This window comes from Phocoena sinus, chromosome 7, assembly GCF_008692025.1.
Source record: "Phocoena sinus isolate mPhoSin1 chromosome 7, mPhoSin1.pri, whole genome shotgun sequence".
Classification (NCBI taxonomy): domain Eukaryota; kingdom Metazoa; phylum Chordata; class Mammalia; order Artiodactyla; family Phocoenidae; genus Phocoena; species Phocoena sinus.
In genome coordinates, this window is record NC_045769.1 from 33,804,694 (window position 1) to 33,819,975 (window position 15,282).

A 15,282-nucleotide genomic window follows, 5' to 3' on the forward strand; every position below is an offset into this window, starting at 1 on the left:
CAGGTTGTTAAAAAAAATTCTTCCCAGTAGAAAATAACCATAAAAGGAAGGATAATTCTGGTCCTTTTACATAGCCCTGCTGATCTTTCCTTCTTTACTTATATAATAAGACTCAAGATGCCTATGACCTGTAGAGCTTTCATCAGTCTTGATGTCTTGAGTCTGTTTGTTTAATGCAGGAGATCAGGACCAATCTTGAGTCTGTTTGTTTAATGCAGGAGATCAGGACCAAAGATTGGCCTTTTGGTATTGTCATCATCAAATTATTGGAACAAGATTTAAGACCTTGTTTATGCTACACATTTTCACTTTAAATCTTCCTGGTTGAGGAGGAGGGTGAGATGGGCATATCAAACAGTTGCTTAAGACCTGAGAAAGTCTCCAGCCTAAAGACATACCCCAGGGAGCTCTATTAAAGGAGCCAAGTAGATCTAGAAGATATGAGTCAGTCTGAATTTAAATATGGAAATGCCTCGTAAATACAAGGACAATATTTTTCTTCCAATTTGGAATAACTTCTTTTACTTACTTATATCTTCTTAGACCAAGGCTTGCTCAGTCTCAAGAGTCTAGCTTTGGGAACACCAACTTCTCTCAAAAGTTCATAAATTATTTTTTATGGAGAGGTCCAAAGGTACGTGGCAGTTTACCAAGCCCCAAATAGAAGGAAAGCTAGATGACGGAATTGAAATTCGAGTTGTGTAGCAATAAAATATCAACTACACGAGAAACCCTCCAATCGATATACATCATAGGATTAATAAGGATACCTGTAGTGGAAGATGGTATGGAAGAAGGGAATTCAAAAAAGAGGCTGAAGGTAGAGCTACATACAAAGCAGCCAACCAATTCAATTCAGTATTCTGCAGAAAATATTGTTCTTGGTCACTTGCTCTCAAACAAATGCAGATATCTGGTCTCCCAGCCTCTGATCTTACCCCCTTCAATCCATTCTCTACATAGCCGGGAGAGTCATTTCTCTAAAATAAAAATCTGGTTATGTCAGTTTCTGTGTAAACAGGATCTCACAATCTTTAGGATAAATCCCTTAGTTGCTGCTTATGGGCCTTCATGATCTGGCTACAGCCTACCCCACCAGCTGTCTTTCTCACTACTTCCTCCCCTACATGTACCTTGGGGTCCAGGCATTACAGGCTGCTTACATTTCTCCCATGCCACCATGTTCTCTAACCTTGATATGGTCCTTTTCCCTGGAGCATTCTTTCCTCTTTTCTACTTGGCTAGTTCCTACATATATCCTTAGAAACTCAGCTTAGGTGTCCTCTCCTTCCAAAAGCCTTCCTAAACTCTAGGCTGAGTTAGCCTGTGCTCATCCATAGCTCTCAGCACACTCCACTACTGTGGATGACTTTAAGGCATGGACTTCATCTCTAAACTGAATCCTTATGCCCAGCACATTATTTGGCATTAGTAGATGGTCAACCACTGTTTCCTGAGTGAATGAATGAGCAATCTTTATGTGCTCTGTAAAACAGACACACTAATTCTTTCTATCGGACATGTTCTGATGCTGGTGTCTTCATTAATTTTCAAATGAGTAATTGCTAGGAATGAAGGCAACAGCAAATGTAAATCCTTAGGCCACAGGGAGATGTGTGAAAGAAGCAAGAGAGAAGCAGGAGGAAAAATATCCTTAAGAAAAGCCTCATGCTTCTTTATGGTCTTTTTGATGAGAAGATAACACAAATGTCTGAAGAGTGATGAAACAGAAGACAGTAGTTATGGATTACTAGTTAATAAAAGTTATTTTTTGATCACTCTGACAGAACAAAACTTAATATTCTCAACTTTATTATAGTTGAGAAATATAGCTGATATATACACACACAGACATCTTGAAATCCATACCAGCTTTAAAATGCATTGTGCTGGGCTTCCCTGGTGGCGCAATGGTTGAGAGTCCGCCTGCTGATGCAGGGGACACGGGTTCGTGCCCCGGTCTGGGAAGATCCCACATGCCGCAGAGTGGCATGACTTCACTGCTTGAGCAAGGTCCTGATTCCTCATGCATATCATACACTAAATGGACAGTGGATCCTGGCTTTAGGAGGGACACATCCTGAGAGTTTCAAGAGTCCTTAGATTTGTGAATATCACTAGCGTGTATTCATATGACCAGTAAAACTAAAGTAGAAATGAAAAAGGAGGGGGAGTTCTTCAGACTCTTAATGAGTTGATAGATAAAGGATTAGAGTGATTTATAAAACTATTTTTTGGCAGAGAATCATCAAATTGTTAGACCATTTTCTCTTAATTCCATCACCAGTCCCAGAAATTGGCCTACTTTATAGGGCCATTAAAAATAGAATCGGGATGGGGGTGGGGAGGAGGGATAAATTGTGAGATTGGGGCTGACATATACATATTACTATATATAAAATAGATAACTAACAATAACCTGCTCTACAGCACAGGGAGCTCTACTCAGTACTCTATAATGGCCTACATGGGAAAAGAATCTTAAAAAAAACGAAAAACAAAAACAGAAGTAGAGTCATAGATGTGGAAACAAATGTAATGGTTACCAGGACATGGGGGTGGGGGGAGATAAATTGGGAGGTTGGGATTGACATATACACACTACTATATGTAAAATAGATAACTAATAACATACTATACAGCATAGGGAACTCTACTCAATACTTTGTAATGGCCTACATGGGAAAAGAATCTAAAAAAAGAGCAGATATATGTATATGTATAACTGATTCACTTTGCTGTATACGTGAAACTAACACAACATTGTAAATCAACTATACTCCAATAAAAATTTTTTTAAAAATCAATGTTCTTCTTTTTAAAAAATAACTTCACAAGAGCTCTTGCACATGTAACAGTGAATACAGACCACAACGCTGAGGTTGGCTGGGTGTATTCACTAGCTTAGTGATGGTCTTCTCTCTCCCAGCCTTGCCATATCTATGATTTGACTTCCTGCCTCCGTAAAATGACAAATTGTATGTGTCTCTGACTTCTGAAGTCATTGCAAATAGTCAAAACTGGCTTTCAAGTCCACAAATACCCAAGTCTGCCATCTATATAATTTTAAAAAATTCTATCATTTTTATCTGAAAATATTCCTTGAGGCGGAGATCAAGATTGCAGAATAGAAGGACGTGGAGCTTACCTCCTCCCACAAATACATCAAAAATACATGTAATGTGAAACAATTCTCACAGACTACCTACTGAAAATATTCCTTAAGAACAAAAGACCAAAAAGAAAACAAAAAGTTGTAAAAGCTCTATAGATTCCAATGAAGAGATGTTTTAAACTGCTCTTTCAAGAAGAACTACAATCCTGCAGCCTGTAGAACAAAAACCACATTCACAGAAAGACAAGATGAAAAAGCAGAGGGCTATGTACCAGATGAAGGAACAAGATAAGACCCCAGAAAAACAACTAAATGAAGTGGAGATAGGCAACCTTCCAGAAAAAGAATTCAGAATAATGATAGTGAAGATGATCCAGGACCTCGGAAAAAGAATGGAGGCAAAGATCGAGAAGATGCAAGAAATGTTTAACAAAGACCTAGAAGAATTCAAGAACAAACAAACAGAGATGAACAATACAATAACTGAAATGAAAACTACACTAGAAGGAATCAATAGCAGAATAACTGAGGCAGAAGAACGGATAAGTGACCTGGAAGACAGAATGGTGGAATTCACTGCTGCGGAACAGAATAAAGAAAAAACAATGAAAAGAAATGAAGACAGCCTAAGAGAGCTCTGGGACAACACTAAACACAACAACATTTGCATTATAGGGGTCCCAGAAGGAGAAGAGAGAGAGAAAGGACCCGAGAAAATATCTGAAGAGATTATAGTTGAAAACTTCCCTAACATGGGAAAGGAAATAGCCACCCAAGTCCAGGAAGCGCAGAGAGTCCCATATAGGATAAACCCAAGGAGAAACACGCCGAGACACATAATAATCAAATTGTCTTTAATCAAAAATTAAAGACAAAGAAAAATTATTGAAAGCAGCAAGGAAAAAACAACATATAACATACAAGGGAACTCCCATAAGGTTAACAGCTGATTTCTCAGTAGAAATTCTACAAGCCAGAAGGGAGTGGCATGATATACTTAAAGTGATGAAAGGGAAGAACCTACAACCAAGATTATTCTACCCGGCAAGTATCTCATTCAGATTCGATGGAGAAATCAAAAGCTTTACAGACAAGCAAAAGCTAAGAGAATTCAGCACCACCAAACCAGCTCTACAACAAATGCTAAAGGAACTTCTCTAAGTGGGAAACACAAGAGAAGAAAAGGACCTACAAAAGCAAACCCAAAACAATTAAGAAAATGGTCATAGGAACATACATAGGGATAATTACCTTAAACGTGAATGGATTAAATGCTCCAACCAAATGACACAGGCTTGCTGAATGGATACAAAAGCAAGACCATGTATATGCTGTCTCCAAGAGACCCACTTCAGACCTAGGGACACATACAGACTGAAAGTGAGAGGATGGAAAAAGATATTCCATGCAAATGGAAATCAAAAGAAAGCTGGAGTAGCAATACTCATATCAGATAAAATAGACTTTAAAATAAAGAATGTTACAAGAGACAAGGAAGGGACACTACATAATGATAAAGGGATCAAATCCAAGAAGAAGATAATACAATTATAAATATATATGCACCCAATATAGGAGCACCTCAATACATAAAGCAACTGCTAACAGCTATATAAGAGGAAATCGACAGTAACACAATAATAGTGGGGGACATTAACACCTCACTTACACCAATGGACACATCATCCAAAATGAAAATAAATAAGGAAAACAGAAGCTTTAAATGACACAATAGACCAGATCGATTTAATTGATAATATAAGGTCATTCCATCAAAAAAACAGCAGATTACACTTTCTTCTCAAGTGCACACAGAACATTCTTCAGGATAGATCATGTCTTCAGTCACAAATCAAGCTTCAATAAATTTAAGAAAATTGAAATCATATCAAGCATCTTTTCTGACCACAATGCTATGAGATTAGAAATCAATTACAGGGAAAAAAAACATAAAAACACAAACACCTGGAGGCTAAACAATACGTTACTAAATAACCAAGAGGTCACTGAAGAAATCAAAGAGGAAATCAAAAAATACCTAGAGACAAATGACAATGAAAACACGACGATCCCAAGCCTATGGGCTGCAGCAAAAGCAGTTCTAAGAGGGAAGTTTATAGCTATACAAGCCAACCTCAAGAAACAAGAAAAATCTCAGATAAACATCTAACCTTACACCTAAAGGAACTAGAGAAAGAAGAACAAACAAACCCAAAGTTAGCAGAAGGAAAGAAAGATCAGAGCAGAAATAAATGAAATAGAAACAAAGAAAATAATAGCAAAGATCAATAAAACTAAAAGCTGGTTTCTTTGAGAAGATAAACAAAAATTGATATATCATTAGCCAGACTCATCAAGAAAAGGAGGAAGAGTACTCAAATCAAATAAAATTAGAAATGAAAAAGGAGAAGTTACAACAGACACTGCAGAAATACAAAGCATCCTAGAGACTACTACAAGCAACTCTATGCCAATAAAATGGACAGCCTGGAAGAAATGGACAAATTCTTAGAAAGGTATAACCTTCCAAGACTGAACCAGGAAGAAATAGAAAAATATGAACAGACCAATCACAAGTAATGAAATTGAAACTGTCATTAAAAATCTTCCAACAAACAAAAGTCCAGCACCAGATGGCTTCACAGGTGAATTCTATCAAACATTTAGAGAAGAGCTAACACCCATACTCTCAAACTCTTCCAAAAAATTGCAGAGGAAGGAACACTCCCAAACTCATTCTATGAGGCCACCATCACCCTGATCCGAAAACCAGACAAAGATACTACAAAAAAAAGAAAATTACAGACCAATATCACTGAGGAATATAGATGCAAAAATCCTCAACAAAATACTAGCAAACAGAATCCAACAACACATTAAAAGGATCATACACCATGATCAAGTGGGATTTATCCCAGGGATGCAAGGATTCTTCAGTATATGCAAATCAATCAATGTGATACACCATATTAACAAGTTGAAGAAGAAAAACCATTTAATTATCTCAATAGATGCAGAAAAAGCTTTTGACAAAATTCAACACCCATTTATGATAAAAACTTTCCAGAAAGTGGGCATAGAGGGAACCTACCTCAACATAATAAAGGCCATATACAACAAACCCACAGCAAACATCATTCTGAATGCTGAAAAACTGAAAGCATTTCCTCAAAGATCAGGAACGAGACAAGGAGGACCTAATGAAACTTAAAAGCTTTTGCAGGGGCTTCCCTGGTGGCGCAGTGGTTGAGAGTCTGCCTGCTGATGCAGGGGACACGGGTTCATGTCTCGGTCTGGGAAGATCCCACATGCTGCGGAGCAGCTAGGCCCGTGAGCCATGGCCGCTGAGCCTGCGCTTCCGGAGCCTGTGCTCCACAACGGGAGAGGCCACAACAGTGAGAGGCCTGCGTACCACAAAAAAAAAAAAAAAAAAAAGCTTTTGCACAGTAAAGGAAACCATAAACAAGATGAAAAGAAAACCCTGAGAATGGGAGAAAATATTTGCAAATGAATCAACAGACCGAAGATTAATCTCCCAAAATATATAAACAGCTCATGGAGCTCAATATTAAAGAAACAAACAACCCAATCCAAAAATGGGCAGAAGACCTAAATAGACATTTCTCCAAAGAAGACATACAGGTGGCCAAGAAGCACATGAAAAGCTGTTCAGCATCACTTATTATTAGAGAAATGCAAATGGAAACTACAATGAGGTATCACCTCACACCAGTTAGAATGGGCATCATCAGAAAATCTACAAACAACAAATGCTGGAGAGGGTGTGGAGAAAAGGGAACCCTCTTGCACTGTTGGTGGGAATGCAAATTGGTAACAGCCACTATGGAGAACAGTATGGAGGTTCCTTAGAAAACTAAAAATAGAATTACCATGTGACCCAGCAATCCCACTCCTGGGCATATACCCAGAGCAAACCATAATTCAAAAAGACATGCACCCCAATGTTCATTGCAGCACTATTTACAATAGCCAGGTCATGGAAGCAACCTAAATCCTCATCGACAGATGAACAGATAAAGAAGAAGTGGTACATATATACAATGGAATATTACTCAGCCATAAAAAGGAAGAAAATTGGGTCATTTGTTGAGACGTGGATGGATCTAGAGACTGTCATACAGAGTGAAGTAAGTCAGAAAGAGAAAAACAAATATCGTATATTAACACATATACGTGGAACCTAGAAAAATGGTACAGATAAATTGGTTTGCAGGGCGGAAACTGAGACACAGATGTAGAAAACAAATGTATGGACACCAAGGGGGAAAGTGTCGGGGGGGCGGTGGTGGTGGTGTGATGAATTTGGCGATTGGGTTGACATGTATACACTGATGTGTATAAAACTGATGACTAATAAGAACCTGCTGTATAAAAAAAAAAAAATTAAAAAAAAAAAATCCAAGGGGAAAGTGAAGTGTAGAGAGGTGTTGAGTTGTGATCCCCTGGAAGACTGTTGGAAGATTCTCTGTCTCCTATTCTCTCTGTCGTGTGTGTGTGTGTGTGTGTGTGTGTGTGTGTTTGTGCGTATGTGCTTGTTTGAGGGTCTTCTAAATATCTAAATTTAAAAATAAATAAATAAATAGCTCTTTGAACTCAATTCCAGGGGGTATCTGGTATTTTCAGAGTAGTGTTATATCCATTTTCTTACAAACAAATAGGGAGTGTTAAGCTCAGAGATGTAAGAATTTTTTGTTAAGGTCTTTGAGCAAATCAAGGGAACAGATAAATTTCCTCTATTCTAAGCCCTGCAGCAGGTATTCTGTGCTTCTATGGGTAGTCCCATTGCAATGGGGAGTTATTTAATAGATATAGATTTTCAGTTTTGCAAGATGAAAGAGTTCTGGAGACTGGCTACACAGCAACATGAATCTACTGAACACTACTGAACCATACACTTAAAAATTGTTAAGATGGCAAATTTTACGTTATGTGTATTTTACCACAATTAAAAAAAAGATGTTAGGGGATAGGAGGAGATGAGGAATTATGCTCAGGCAAAGGGAACTGTGTGTTCAAAAGCTTGGAAATGAGAAAGAGATTTGCATTAGCCCAAGGTCGTTTAGTTACTAGGAGTAGAGAAGACAAGGAAGAAAAGTTTTATTTCCCTTTCCTGGATATAAAGCTTGCCATGGGGCAATTCTGAAATAGCTCAAGTTTGTCTTTGTCACTTTACCATTTCCCTTTATGTTCTTTTCTCTGTGTGCCTCTTTTTCCATATAGCTAATATTCTTCTGTTCATACAAGCCCTCCAGGGTACCCCAACAGGCAGGTATGTTTCAACCCTTAAGACTCCACTTACTCCCAAATTATCCACCTCTGTTCCCATCCCGTCAGAATTTTTAGTCCCTCAGAGCAGCTCTTCTCAGCTAGGTTACAAGAGGACAGCCATCTGATTCAATACATTTTTACTGAAGTGTGAATGATTGTTAGCTTCTCAGAAGTATCAGCTTTTTAAGAGACTACTTCAGAATTCAAAGTGAATCTATTATTAGTGAGACTTTAATAGGAGAATGAAGTGAAATTGTAACATTTTCAGCCATATTAGGAAGGATATTTTTGGTCTGGAGAGCTACCCTGTAAACAGGCCTATCTGGCTTGATAATCTGTCTGAGGAGTTTGGTTCTTCCAAATTGTTTCTACTGGGTTTCAGCTTCCCCCCATATCTCTAAAAGTTGCAAATCATTTTCAGTGTTACCCACAAAAGGGTGTCTGATGCTAAGTAAGGGGAATTGGAGGGACAAAAGGATGTGCAACAGAAGTCATTTATGAGTATGAGTTATTATGAAATCAGGAACTTCCTAAAGTCTCACATATTGTCAGATGGAAACAGGTGCCTGTTTATTATTTTTTAATTTATTGAAGTATAGTTGATTTACAATGTTATGTTCATTTCTGCTGTACAGGAAAGTGATTTGGTTTTTTGTGTATATATATATATTCTTTTTCATATTCTTTTCCATTATGGTTCATCACAGGATATCGAATACAGTTCTCTGTGCTGTACAGTAGGACCTTGTTGTTATATATATATATAAATAGTTTTGCATCTGCTAATCTCAAACCTCCAATCCTCCACCCCCAACACCACCATCCCTTGGCAACCACAGGTCTGTTCTCTGCATCTGTGAGTCTGGGAAACGTCCCTGTTTAGATTGATGTCACCATGCATAGTGGTAAAAATGTAGGTTTCTACGGTTCAAATCCCAGCTTCACCACTTAGTTGTGTGACCTTGGGCTAGTTCCTTAACCTCTCTGAGCCACACTGTCCTAGATGAAAAGTGAGGATAATAATAGAATTTACCTCATATCATTGCAATGAGGATGAAGTGAATTAATGAATGTAAAACACTCAGCACAATGTTTGGCATGAAGATAGATAGCAATGATAGTTATCATCATCATCGTCATATCTTTCGCTGGTGGGCTCCTATTAAGAGCTGCTCCGGCCCAGTTCTAGCCAACAAGTGAGAATGAACAGAAATGACCCTGAAACTCTTCGTACCACGGTCAGGATGTCCACCCAAGGAGAATGATGAGAGGGGTAACGCAGAATGCTGGGCTCCCAAGTATTTCTCTGCTTACAGATTTTGAGATTGGCAAGCATTTGATGGTGACCGCTCTCCTTCTAGTTTTGCAGTCTCTAGCAAAACCAGTGCCCTCCACCCAGCTCTGGCTCCAGCCCTCGATCTGTGACCTTGTTTCCTGTTGCTATAGCAGGTCTCTCATGCAGGATTCATCATTGCCTGCCCCAAAATAAGCAGTGAGGAAGACCACACACATTTCTCTATTAATGAAAGACTATTTTTAGGAGTGAGAGAAAGTCTTTACATAGTTTGTCCTTTACCCCTGGTTTGAAGCAGAAGCAGCAGTGGCAGTAGGTGGAGGATGAGCTACACTCTCATCTTGTGCTTATTTCTCCATGGGGGAAATGAAATTGCAAAGGAACCTTGGACGAGGCAGAACTGGCCTCAGTCCTCCATTTAGAATACAAGCCCGAGAGTCTTTTCCAGATAGCTTTCTAGTTTGTGGATGTGCAGTTTGAACTGTACACAACTCTGGGAGACAATGCTCACTTCATTACAATGTGAGTTATGCACGGTATGATCTGCGAAACCCACAGGACATCTCTGCAAGTTCTCCTTCCGGGGCCAGCTCAGCACAGGCATTTGGGTCGGCTTTTCTTCTTTCTCAGACCACAGCACACGGGGCTGCCCATGAGTAACTCTTGAGGATACTCCATTTCTCAGGCTCTCCAAGAAATGAATCTTCTTTCCTACTTATTAGTATATTTGGGGAGAAATTGTGTGTTTCTGGAGGTCTGGGTATGAAATAATATGTATGTGAGTCAAATAACATAGAGGAGAAGTAGAGGTGACTCTGTTGGGGAGAATCTTACCTTTCAGAAGATGTTGAATACTAGACTCCTCCTCTCCACGGCTGGTATTTGAATTGACAGATTCACAGGCTGAAAAACAATAAGGGTTTTACCTGAGAGTGTGGAAAAGTCTTGAAAAAGAGCTATTCCTTACCCCAAGACGGGGAAAACAAAGTGGATGGCTTGATGCCTAAGCCTCATAATGAATTAGATAGTTTTGAAAACCTTTAGATGCTATCATGGAGGGAAGGTTGATCTAGGATTTAAAAAACATTGAAGAAAATAATATTTTTATTTATTATAAGATGTTTAAGGGTGAAACCCTGCAGGTACTGTGATGCTTAAGTTCTGAGAGGAGAACTTTTGACAGAACAAGAGCATGAAAGAGTTAATGCCTGACACCCACTGTGAGGAGATGTCCAGATTTGAACAGGAGATGTGCTGCGGGACCCCAGCGCATGCAGCGATGGGGGGAGATGACAGACAAACGTGAGGAGCCCCTGCTTCCAGCTGTAGCGCAAATTCAAGGGTTGGACCAGGGAGACAGGAGGGATTCTAGCCCATCTGATTCTAGCCAGAAAGATAGGCTTTTGCACAGCCCTGATGAATTTTTTTTGCAATCTCTTAGAGTCACTTTTGATGAGAATCGTTCTCCTAGCTGTCCTTGTCCGTCAAAAGGAACACTAGTTAAAATAATGCTGTTTTAATGGCTGAGGAGAATTAGGATGACAGACCAGAGAAAGATAGTTAGGGGTGAGGTAATAGATAGCAAGGAGATCAGCTGAGTGAATCTGAAATGGAGGAATGGCTGTTTTTTTTTTTTTTTGCAGTGCGCGGGCCTCTCACTGTTGTGGCCTCTCCCATTGTGGAGCACAGGCTCCGGACGCGCAGGCTCAGCGGCCATAGCTCACGGGCCCAGCCGCTCCGTGGCATGTGGGATCTTCCCGGACCGGGGCACGATCCCATGTCCCCTGCATCAGCAGGCAGACTCTCAACCACTGCGCCACCAGGGAAGCCCAAGAGGTATGACTTTTAATGAGAAATTTGGTGTTTGCGTGTGTATGTCAGACAGACAGAGATATGAGACATCAAGGAGATAGAAATAGGGAGGAAAAAGATTTTGAGATCTAACTATCCCCCCAGCTCACTTCCAAGTACATGTATGTATGTATGTGTATATATTTACGCTTCATCATCTCATTAATGATAATACATATACTAGAGACATTGCCAAAAAAGAATGTTTGGTTTTACTGATTTGCTAAAGTGGGGGGCTTGGAGAAGCCTGCTCCTGGGTGCTTTCCCACCTTCATGTGCACACAAGCAGCCACGTGCACACATGTAACTTAGGCTGAGCAGGGCAACTTGGGATTCTGAGAACCAACACTGGAGAGAGAAAAAGCCATAATTAGTGTTAATTGTTGACCTTACAGTTCAAGAATAGATGCTCTGGAGAATGGGAAAGGAGAACAAACATTAATTATTGAGTAGGGACCTTGGAGACAGACACTCTGGATTAAAAAGAGAGAGATAAATTGCATAATGAATGCTAATTTTCCCTCAAAGAATTGAGTGGTCGGTGGTTGGAAGGGAAAAAGAGGCTAAAACAATCATGAAAGAGAAAGCTCAATGTGTGTCAGGGTGAGAGGGTGCAGGAGGGTTATACAAACACTCTCCATCACTGCTTACTGCTTTGCCTCTTCCTTACAGCTCCCAAGTATTTGCTATCAGGCTTTTCCTTAGAACTCGTATTATTTACCACAGTTGTGGGTAAATACTGCTGGGGAGCTCAGCCACTTCCCCAAGAGCACATAAGCCTGAAAACAGCCACAGTGCATGACAAGCTGAGAGGCACTCAGCACTGGAATTTATGTTTTATGTGTGTCGGTGGGAGTTTGACTTTAAGTAAAAGGAGTACTGGAGCTGAGTGCCACATGGGAGAGGGCTGTGGTCCTGTGTGTGCCGCCGTGGGGTGACTCGGGCTCCAAGGCCTTGACTGTTGTTTTATCTTAATTATTGTACACAAGACACCCCAAAAGTCATCCTCTTAGCTGAAAGTGAAAACAGAAAAATGGTAGTTTGAGTAGAAAATTGGAGATGAGAATTGTAGCCAATTTTGTAAAGAGACACTATAAACAGGTTTGTCACTGGTTGCTCAGAGTGCTGGGTGGGCTCCCCACATCCAGTCGGCAGCCCTGGGGATTATCCCTTTGCCGCGTCTCCTGCGTCTGCCCACTGCCTTCCATCCAGGCCCTGGTCAGCTGCTGTCTGGATGATTCTACAGTAGCCTGAGCACTCGGCCTTTTCTCTTGCCTATTCCTGGCACACAGGGTGGGTTGCATGACATCCTTCCTCAAGCACCTGTGACTTCTTGTTTCTAAAAGGCGGCATTTCAGCTCTATCCTGGCACACAAGGCCTTCCCTGGCCTGGTCCTGGCCTGCCTTTCAGCCCCATCTCCCCCCATGAAGCCCCCGCACGGGGCATTCTTACAGGCTACTCATCATTTCCCGCATGGACTCTGCTTTCTTATCTCTTTGCCTTTGTTCATGCTGGTCCCTCAGCTGGTCATGTCTTTCTCTCTTCTCTGTTTATCCACTTTACCAGTTTCTTTCTTTGTTTTATTTTTTATTTATTTTTTACTTTTGGCTGCACTGGGTCTTAGTTGCAGCATGTGGGATCTTTTAGTTGCAGCATGCGATTTCTTAGTTGCACCATGCATGCGGGATCTAGTTCCCCAACCAGGGATTGAACCCAGGCCCCCTGCATTGGGAACACGGAGTCTTACCCACTGGATCACCAGGGAAGTCCCTCTTTTTTTTTTTTAATAGAATTTTGTTTATATTTATTTAAAAAAAATTTTGGCTGCGCCTCGAGGCTTTTGGGATCGTAGTTCCCCAACCAGGGATCGAACCCAGGCCCCAGCAGTGAAAGCACCAAGTCCTAACCACTGGACCACCAGGGAATTCCCTACCAGTTTCTTTAAAGTCAGTACAAATAGAGATTCCTCTGGAAAAATCCGTCCTCGTCCCCCAGGTTAGAATTCATCGCTCCTTCCTTGGAGGCCCCTGCATCGTGTCGTTGAGATCTCTGTTACGGCACTCATCTCATTCTGCCTTGCAGAAGAGTCAGTTGCTTGTGAATTTTTTCTCACAGGGGCTGTGAGGTTCTTGGGGGCATCAGCCACAGGGCCCGGGGTTGAGCCCTGGGAAGTGGGAAGAAAAGAGCACAGTATCTGGGATAGACGGGCCTGGGAATGAATAAGCTCAGCTGCTCACCAGGTGTGATCAATGTGCACAAGGGGGTTAACCTCCTGTGTTTCAGTTTCCTCACCTGTGGTATGTGAATGAAAATACTCCCTTCAAAGGATTATTGGATGATAGAATGAGATGACTTATGTGCCTGAGCATGTTTGCTCTTGATATCAACATCCTTCTGTTTCCCTTGAACATGGTAGGCGTTCTGTCCATTTGATCTAAAGAGTCGGACACGATATTATGGGTCTTCTCTCTTTTAGGTCCAATGATATTTTATATTGGAATTTTACTTAATACTTTATTATATACTGCACGTATGATCTGGTTTGGTTGTCACAAAGCAATGCAATCTAGGATGGGAGGTATTATTATAGATGCATTTTTTTTGGGTGCCTTTTTCTTTTTATGGTGTTTTCAAGGGAGAAATATATCATCTATTTACAAAATAGCTCTTGAAAAATACGAGTACAGATACTATAAAACAAAGCAAACTCTAGTCACGAGACACTATGTACATTATGCAAAAGCAACAGTCTGATCTCCAGGTTATGAAAACTAGAATTAAAATGTCACTACACAGAAAAGGTCCAAGTTCCCAGCTTGGCAAAACTTGGGTGCAGTTACATGAAACGTTTAATAAACTGAATCCTTTTTCCCCAATGTGTAAACAAAATGACAAGACTAAATCTGTGCCTGGCAATTTCAATCTAACTCTGAAGCTACACAGAACACACAGACACCTTGTAGACTTCACCTGTTAGTCTGACCCTCTTTTCTTCTTAGGTGGTAGGAGGAAGGGCAAGGTGCTGTGCAGAGCAAAGATGTGGGAAGTAGAAATACTGTACCCTAGACATTACAAAGTATGGTGAAAAGAAAGCCTCACTTAATGCATAGCCTAAGGGGGAAAAGACTATACTCCTACTTTGGGAAATTAATTTAGAAGGATAGGGGAAGAGTTTAAGTAATTGCAGTTTAAAATGAAAAATGCACGTGTGATAGAATGGAGCACAATGGAGGATTCAAAAACATGCTCATCAGAAAAATCTGTTAGGTTTGCTTTGTCCAGATTAAGAAAGAATATATAGTTGCATTATATGCTGCAACAAAGAGACTCAGAAAGATAAACATGTATTTCTGTTTCAGGTAAGAGTCTAGAGGGAAGGGGGTAGCCCAGGGTAGCTCTGCTCCCTGAAGGTATCTGGGCACTGTGCTTCCTTATATCTTATGGCTTCATCATCCCCTAGAGTATTCCCCTCTTCCACGTGGTTGAAGCTACTTCACCACTACAACCAAGTCCAATGGTTTCTTTTTAAAATTTAAAAAAAATTATTTTTTTTTTGTGGCTGTTTTGGGTCTTCGTTGCTGCGCGTGGGCTTTCTGTAGTTGTGGCGAGCGGGGGCTACTCTTCGTTGTGGTGTGCGGGCTTCTCATTGCGGTGGCTTCTCTTGTTGCAGAGCCTGGCATGCAGGCTCAGTAGTTGTGGCATGTGGGATCTTCCTGGGCTTAGTTGCTCTGC

The 15,282-nt window shown here is 40.6% G+C and overlaps 1 protein-coding gene across 1 annotated transcript in view; it reads right to left on the reverse strand.

The window, feature by feature from the left end:
* Positions 1-15,282, reverse strand: part of KIAA2012 (KIAA2012 ortholog) — a 117,070-nt gene that overhangs the window by 60,061 nt on the left and 41,727 nt on the right. The window contains exon 12 of the mRNA XM_032638640.1: positions 10,528-10,601. Within this exon, the coding sequence (XP_032494531.1) occupies positions 10,528-10,601 (74 nt within the window). The remainder of the gene's footprint in view (positions 1-10,527; positions 10,602-15,282) is intronic.